Here is a 9,188-nt window from a genome sequence, read left to right on the forward strand (position 1 = left end):
TGATTAAAGAGTTGTATAAATCACGCAGAACGAGCTTTAAAATTCCAGTGACGCAAACTCAGGGGCATTAGTACGTCAAATTCCGGATTATATTTCTTGGGTTTTCGGAAATAGAAATCCGATACGCATGTTATTTTTTACGTATTTTTAAAAAGCAACTAAAGTTTTATCTTTTGTCAGTAAAGAGAACTTCACGGTCGCACAAAAAGATTAGATAAAGCTAGAGATGGTTCATAATATTAAGATAAAAAGGATAGAGCTAAAAGCTTCCTATTTATAGTTCCTTAAAAGAAAATAGCTCCAGTAAAAGTTCCATAGTAGGCTGTAAACAAGCCCCAAGGCCGCCCATCCCATACTACTTAGCATTTATCCTCGGGCACCGCTTGCTTGTCAGTGTTAATATATGAAAATTGTTAACTACCGCTCTTATTTATTGCAAACTTTTTGGCCTGAGCTCAAGTATTTTTCATTATGTTAATGGCAATTCCAATCGAACTATTGTAGAGTTTGTTTCAACTTGCAAAAATAGTTGTTATTGAACTTGGCGAGTGGTAAATGTTAGGCAGATCTCAATGTCGATAACAGGGATTCAATTTACTGTATAACTAGTTTGGTCCATGGAAGTTTTCAGACTAGATTTATTGTTTATTGGTGAATAAGTCCAATGTTTGCAACATTGTGTGTAATTACCAGGCATGGCCAGGGCCGGATTAACCATCTCGGGGCCCCTAGGCACAGCTCGTTTCGGGCCCCCCCTTTTTTTGTCGCGGAGGAAATGCTTTGCGCACTTTCACCACTGCCGGGGGACAGGGTGGTATGTGGGACTCCCGGCGCCCTAAAAAGTGAAAAGGACGGGGTATACCCACTAAAACCTCCGCGGCGTTCCGTCGTAGCCCGAGTGGGGGTGTGGTGAGTATCCGGCCGTAGCCTTAGACTTCCGCGACACCACGCTGCAGCGACAGCTCGCCTACACGGCGGACCCTACACACCCCCCTTGTGGGGGTCCGACGGGAATGCCCGAAACGCCAAGACGTTCCCGTCAGACGAAGGTGACAAGGGTGCCCCCGCACCCCCGGCCTGCTGGCCGCCACCTGGGGGCAGAGTAGAACGGTCGTACAACCGCCTTCTCCCGCCCCCTTCTCCGCCTGCGGAGCGATGAGGCGAGAGGATCCTTCTGAAGGATGACCTCTTCGCAAAAGGAGGCGACCGCCCTCCAGCATCCTTCGTTTTCCAGCATGGCGTTGACCAGGCTCGGAAGCGAAAGATCCCGGCCCACAACCGCAGTGAGGACACGGCGCTGCTCCTCCCAGCCGGGCAGCCTGTGCAGCCCGCGAGGGTGTGCTGCACCGTGTCATCCGCCGCGCCGCGCATTTGTGGCACACGGGGATTCCTCTCACCCGGTTCTATGCAGTTACGAACCGAAGCAGCCATGCCCGGTCAGCACCTGCGCCAGACGGAACGTGAGGAACCCGTGCGGTCGTTCCAACCATTTGTCCAGAACAGGACCAATGGCGTCCAGAGTGCGGCGGCCAAAATGCGCGCGAGTCATGTCTTCATAACGGCGCCGCACCGCTCCGGGGCCGGGCGCCTTCCACGCGCCTTCTGGTCTGCCATCCAGTGATAGATGACAGACAAGACCCCAGTTTCTAGCTCCCAAGGAGGAGTACCAGCGAGAACGCACGCCGCAGCGTGCCCTACCGAGCGGTAGGTCCTTGCGACCCTCTGTATTAATTATTATTGATGCTTATTCAAAATGGCCGGAAACTTTTGTCATGAAAAGTTTAGATTCAAAAAGTACAGTAGAAAAGTTCAGGGAATGTTTCAGTAGATTTGGTTTACCTAAAGTTGTTGTCACAGACAATGCAGCTACATTTATTAGTAAAGATTTTTCTGAATTTCTTTTCAAAAATGGTATCAAGCATGAAACATCTCCACCTTTTCATCCTGCAACTAACGGGCTAGCTGAAAATGCTGTAAGAAATTTTAAGTTCAGTTTAAGTAAGGCACTTAAAGATAAAGCAAATTGTAATGTATCATTTGAAACATTAATGAATCGTTACTTATTTCATTACAGAAACTCAATACATGTTGCCACGAATGAGACTCCATCTCAGTTAATGTTTCAAAGGAAATTAAGAACTCGTTTTGATTTATTATTGAACAAGGAAAGTAATTGTATGTACAAGGAAGGGAACTTAAGTAGAAGAGAGGAATCGTTTGAGGAAGGGGAATATGTTTATTGTAGAGATTACAGAAACCCTAATAAGAAAGTTTTTACTAAATGTGTTATCGATGAGGTATTAGGAAAGAGAACATACTTGTGTAAAGTTTTAAATGAAGGTTTAATTTGGAAAAGACACTTAAATCAGATTATTCGTTCTGTACCTTCAGAAAGTAAAGATATTAATGATTCCATAGATTCTCAAACTTTACCTTTAATTAAATGTAATGATAACTTTAATAGTGAAAAAGAGTCTAGTATTATTTCAGAAAATGTTTCAATTCCTGTAAACGAGAAAACAATTCAGGCATCTCCAATTGTTTCCTCGGGTAGAACTGTAGAAGATTTAAAGTTAAATAGTGATAATATTCATTCCCCAACAAATGTAACTAAGGATAAAAATGTACCAGGCAATTCTCCAGTTCCTGTAGTCCGTTCACAGAGAGTCCGGAGACCTCCTGTTAAGTTAGATTTATAAGTACTGATTGGAATTGTAAGAGGGGAGTATATGTTATGTATCGTTATTTTATATCGGTATTTAATTTGTTATTATAAGCGCGTATCCAAACGTAGCTAGTTTAAAAGCATTATTCAGGATGTGTATCCGAGATTCTTTCTTCTTGATACGCCAGACAAAATGGCGATAGGCAATCTTGTAAGCTCTGTGTTTAATCGAAAATAAAAGACAGTATCTTCAAATAGAAACAACTTTTATTTACGTCTCCAAGGCGGAGACATCACACATATGGCCTTTGACGTCAATCCTAACGTCCTCAACGCGTCGGGAGGGGCGCGCTGGCGAGGCCCCGGAAAGAAGAGGGCCTCAATTTTCTCCAGCGCGACTTTCAGGCCGAGACATCGTATTCTGCGAGCGACTAATGTGCCGCCCGCCGACGCCAGCCGTGCCGCGGCCCCAAATGTCTTCCCCGGGCAGTGACCAAAGTGTCATCCGCATAGCATATGACACTCATGCCCGCGAGTAGGACGCCCCGCAGGAGCCGGAGGATTTTTTAAATTTTTTAATCGGGAGTGCTGGGCCCCTGGTCATAGTGGGCCCCTGGACATAGTGGGCCCCTAGGCACTGGCCTAAAGTGCCTTATGGATAATACGGCACTGGGCATGGCATAACGCGCTCATTAGATTGGTATTTGAATTTGACCACATGTGGAGTGCAGAAAACGCGTTCTTCGAACTATATTAACTCTGCGTCAAGAACGCGTATTGACAAACACATTACGAAAAGGCAATTTCGCGCAAATATACCGTGTAATGCATCGTTCATCGTGGCAGCGCGCAATCAGCGATCGCGATCGTCTCCCGCGCACCGTCCACGATCAACAACCCACACGCCCCGATGACTTACAATCGCGCATATAATTGAAAACCTTTGCCACTTGATAGATTAAGCTCCCGCATTCCGCGACTCAATCGAGCCACTCCATAAAAACTAACGAGCATACAACATATTAGTTTTATACCAGTATTTATTGTACAACTATCCGTTTTTATTGCTCTCTTAACAAATATGATGGATCGTTGCCGCTGCAATACTTTTTGCTCAATTTATTATGATTGCGATTAATTTAAAACCAACAATTCAAGTTTCAGACGTGTTGTTGCAGCGGTTCCGTAGTTTTGTTTTTGTTCGGGCAGGTGATTTATTGCTTTCAGCTACGGACGCGTCATACGGCGTCACTTTGTGGAAAGTTGCGACAATTTAAGGAACATCGTCCGCCGCAAGTTGTCTCGGCCGCTTACGCATGCATTACGTAGGCTCGTCGGTCTCAAAAAGGCATCGTGCGCAGGCGGCGATCAATCGTATCGAACCGCGACGATAGCCAAACAACGCATCCATTGTTCGCACTCCCCAATGCCGCAGGTGCAAGAATTTTTGGCGTAGGTATACGACCTCATCTGAAATAAACCTTTTGTTATGTTATAATTGTGCTGCATTGTTGTTCTCGCTGCGTTCCCGAAATAAGTGCCGTTAAAATAACGCTCAAGTCAATTAACCACGCCCGAAATAGGCGGTGGTGAAGTTTTAAGAGCCCGTGTGAAACGGGAGCGATCTAAACTATGAGAACTAGAATAACAATGGCGATAAATATCGGGTTAACTAGGACTCGGCCTCGCGCCTTAGGACCCGTTAAATAAATACTACCAAATAAATTGGAAGACAAAAATAAAACACAATACGTGATAGCTAAGTTTCCCATCATTATTTAATGATTGATAGTTACTTTTGTTGTCAAAATACACAGCCTTAATAATTAAATTATGCCAATGGAACTATGTCACATAAAGGACTACCTTTATTTCACGTTATTTTTCTTGAAACAACCTGGTTTTTGTAAGTATTTTCAATACACCATGTGATTGTAGTTCTTTCCATGTAACGATGCTGGTTTCCAGACCTTTTAAATTGACGTCTAGGGCTTAACAGATCACTAGTGGGCAACCCTTCCCACAGGTGGCCAGGGCGCTATTTATAGCCGCGGCCTTGAAGCACCACGCTTGCAACACCGGCCACAAAAATAAGCGCTCGCCACAACACTACGCTCCGTGGGCGTCATTCACACGACCAGACTATGCACAACATCTTTGAAGCCTTTAGATTATGCCTATTTAACGTATGATATGCCCTCACTCAAACATGTAGCATATACATAGGTATTATAATCTCATCAGTTCCAATCTTAGTAAATTCGAAGCTTAATTATATTTTCCACGCCAATCTAAGTTCAAAGACATTTAGATGAACTGCACTTATTATGAACCGAGGAGTTATCGAACTGCAGACGACATTGTCACTCCGACTTAGAGCACCTCTTACGTCAATGGAAGGGCTTTAACCTTAGGGATGACATCCAATAATGAGCGAACTCTATGACGTATTTTATGGAACCTAGTAAATCCATTAGCAGTTCCAACTACATCAACTGTCTCTCGACTGATTCACGCACATCGTCGATTGCCAAAATAAGCGGACCAAATCCACTCGCTCGATACAGAATCACTCGTAAATCAAACGGAGACTGAGTTACTCAATTACTGTCGTCGGAACTCAAATTGTTTTATTTTGTGTCGCGCCTCCTGATTTAACGCGGCTTTTCGCGGCGACCCGACTTCCTGCCGAGGTAATTATAAAAATAAACAATAATCACTTCCTACGGTGTTGAGGCAGGTCGTTAAGCCGCTGACAGCGGCGCGCACGCATAATTTGAGGGTGGCGTTCGATTTGGCGTAATCGCCGTCTTGTGTGGCGGATCGCACACCTAGCCTTATTGGGCTGCGTCGGACCTTTAGATGCGAAAACCAGCTTTATCTATCGTGTGCGTTCGTATTAAACGGATGACGTTAACGATGTTTTATCGTCTGCAGCTATCGACGAAGCGTTTATCGAAGCGGGTTAATAGTGGGCCGTCAAAACAATAGGCGAGCGTTGCGTTACCGCCGCAACCGCGACACGATATTGCTTTTAAAATTCTTTAAATGGTTGCGGCACTAGGGGCGTGTGGCGCGCTGATATCGCTTCACAGAATGTTGGTGTGCAATAGCGCGCCGGGCAGCTGAAGCAATGCATGGAGAACTATTCTTTTATCAGCAGACATTTCTTGTCCAATAACACGTCAGGCTTTTGATGCCCTTTCAGTTTCCACAATGATTGAAGCCATATTTACGATAATAGAATTTGGCTAACCACAACTCTGATCCGCGGCGAGAGTCTAACCGCAGGATTACGGCAACAAACAGACATTCCCAGTATTGGCCGACCTACTAAACCCTCATCGTGTTTCCGAGGAAAGCGATCAAGTATAAATATGTAGGACGCAGTATATATTTAATGATCTGTTTTAATCATGCAACGTAAAAATAGCATTGGTATTTGTGTGGGCGAAAATTATCAACGTGTCAACTCATTAGAACATTTGAACGTTTTATTCTCAGATTTAGGATATAAATTGCTAAAATTAGGCAGGTACTTTTTACTATTAGTTAGTTATTAAACAGTCTACATATGCGGTTTGTACATATTTGGACAATACTACCGATTAAATAAACCCGATTTATAAAGGAAGACACTGACGCACCGATTTGCTCGTACAATCAATACTCGTCATACATCAATAAACATTTAATGGGCGTATTGTTAATACCAATAAAGAAATATCAAAAAGCCCGGCCGTCTTCCCTTTTCTGGTGTAAGCACAATAAAAAATCATGTCCATTATTTTTCCATGTTCAAAGTAATTTGTAAGGTACCACCGTCGTTAAATCACATCGTGACTCCAAGAGAAGGTAGGAAGTGAAGATTGTCCAACCGATAGTAAAATATGGTTTACCCTTTTACTTATTTAAATTGACGAAATTAAAACGTAAGCCGCGAAGATGGTGGTCCGGCTACGAACCGGTAATGAGGGACTGCGCCGTCCATTTATTTTAAACGGACGATTACTACTAATATTCGCTTTTAATTTGCTGAGTAACGAGCATTGGAGTTGTTAAGCCGTTAAATCACATGTACAACATACATACATGTTATAGGTGGGAATAAAAACTTGCATGCAAAGACAGACTCAGTTCATGACCTTATGTTTTTATAAAGTTTTTATTATAAAGTTTCGACTTGACTAAAAAAAATATGTTAAAAATAAAGTTTGGATGCTCCATTTCACCGAACACTTATCTCCGTAATGAATCCTAGTGCAAATTAACTTAACCCCATTCCTGGCTAAATGAAATTAATTGGGTTAGGCTAAAACAGGGAACCAGCAAACACTGCCTTGGACAGTTCTAGGGCGCTGACAAATATCCTGGCTCGGACGCTTAGGCAGGGTGCAAACGGCAGGCGATGTCGTAGAGTTTCTACAATCGCTAGCAGTCACATTACAATGATATTTCTCTTCAAAGTAGTCGGTTATCGTTTATTTTAAGTCAGTCTCTGTTCAATTTATTTAATTAAAATGCCAGGTTGCTGATAAGTACCTACAGTCACTTAGGATAGATATCAACATATAAATGAATAAAAAAATACCTTAATAACGCGAAAGTCTGCCTAACACTTAAACCCTTAACGGAGAAGTTAAGTTTAATAAATAAAAAAATTCTTCTCCAGGATACACCCGGTGCGGCCATGTTGACGGCTCGAATGTCCACAAAACAAGACATTCCGTCTTTATTTGTTTTCGATTATTTGTATCCATTTGTTGTATAAGAGTAAGAAATATAAGAATTTGTTAAACTTCCATTCTTGTTTGTAAACAGGGCTTGTTGTGCCAATAAATTCAATTGATATGCTTATAAGATATCAGTCGAATTCAACAGGCTGACTAAAGAAGTGGGAATAAGAGCACATCGGGAGATATACTTCATAAAACATATAAATGTAAGTGACATTTGTTAGATCTAAGTTATAAATAAGCATTATCATGTCGCTCCTTTGCTATAATAGTAATTAATTAAGCTCTAATAATTTCAATATGGCATCCATTTATAATTTCCAGTTGTTAATTTAATCCGTTGTCTTCAGGAATGAACTGCATATTGTTCTGGCGCTGGCCTCATGGCACGTGTCGGTAGTTGCCTTTCGTACACAATTGAGATGGGTGGATCAGGCCGACCAAAATGGACAGGACATAGATATGGATATATTCTTTGACAGAGTTGTTCTCTTAATCTGTGACAATTATATTTTGAAAAAAAAAAGATTCACCGAAATACGTGTAACTCAAGGCGTGTTTTTAACTAAACAACACGTTTTGACATCATACAACCCATACAGACATTTAATAAAACTACACGGGTACTTTAAATTTTTCAGAGCATTAAGATTACGCGTTTTATATAAGCGGAAACGGGTGTCACAAACAGATGTCAATTATGTGACACCGTACGTTAGAATAGACTGGTTTCATCAAATTATACCGATGCCTACCGCCACGTCACCCAACGAACTGTGGCATGGGTTTCAAAGAGAATTCAGTCCACTCCACGATCTGATGATCATGAAAATAAAGAGATGGCACGTGTCATTCATCGACCCCAATCCGAGCCTTTACTCATTCACACAGTACGGGGTGGGCCCTCGAACCAGCTACCGACAAGCAGGGCCCATGCTGACGGCGATAGCGTGGAAGGAAGATATATTGGATCAACCGTTCAAATACACTTATTTACATAGAAAACGAGAGTGGGATACCATCATGAGGTCAAAAGCATATGAGGAGGACGAAAGTGTGATTGAAGATTGCGAAGAGTACATGCCCCGGTACTGGGGCTACTTTATTTGTATCAGAAACGTTGACAATTCCAAACGTATTAGATCAGGAGCACTTTTATTTTACAACAACACGTTGTATGGTGTCAGCAGCTTTGTCCTGAAGAAAGGCAACGACAGTATACTGGTCTTCACTGATGTGAGGCCTTATACTGACTTAATATTTGATATCTGCAAAAGAAATAAGATCCGTCCTTATTAATGCCATCCTCAAGCAGTCGTCATTAGAGTAAGTAGAAATAGGTACTAAGTTGGTTCAAGTCAATTGTGGACGACACATCAAGTTCTAATAAATTAGTTAAAATTGTTGTGAGTTTTATTGATAATATAATTCAATCACATTATCATAGAATAGGTTAGATTAGGTTATAACACTGGATCGCAAAAAAAAGTTAGAAAATCTTCAATAACTTCAAAAGTACCTGACCTAGCTTTATGAAATACTAGCTTTCCGCCCGCGGCTTCGCCCGCGTGGAATTTTATCTGTCACAGAAAACTTTATCGCGCGCGTCCCTGTTTCAAAAACCGGGATAAAAACTATCCTATGTTCTTTCCCGGGACTCAAACTATCTCTATGCCAAATTTCATCAAAATCGGTTGCGAGGTTTAAGCGGGAAAGCGTAACAGACAGACAGACAGACAGAGTTACTTTCGCATTTATAATATTAGTTGGGAGTTGGGACTAGCTTT

At 42.2% G+C, this 9,188-nt stretch overlaps 1 protein-coding gene across 1 annotated transcript; it reads left to right on the forward strand.

Moving 5' to 3' along the window:
- Nucleotides 1-8,076: 8,076 nt before the first annotated feature.
- LOC114365824 (uncharacterized) lies at nucleotides 8,077-8,700 on the forward strand. The gene has a single exon (XM_028322501.1). It carries the CDS (start codon nucleotides 8,149-8,151, stop codon nucleotides 8,698-8,700), a length of 552 nt encoding a protein of 183 aa, XP_028178302.1. The 5' UTR covers nucleotides 8,077-8,148.
- The last annotated feature ends 488 nt before the right edge of the window (nucleotides 8,701-9,188 follow it).

The sequence above is a fragment of the Ostrinia furnacalis genome, unplaced genomic scaffold (assembly GCF_004193835.3).
Source record: "Ostrinia furnacalis isolate ACB-3 unplaced genomic scaffold, ASM419383v2 OfSCF7657, whole genome shotgun sequence".
Lineage (NCBI taxonomy): Eukaryota > Metazoa > Arthropoda > Insecta > Lepidoptera > Crambidae > Ostrinia > Ostrinia furnacalis.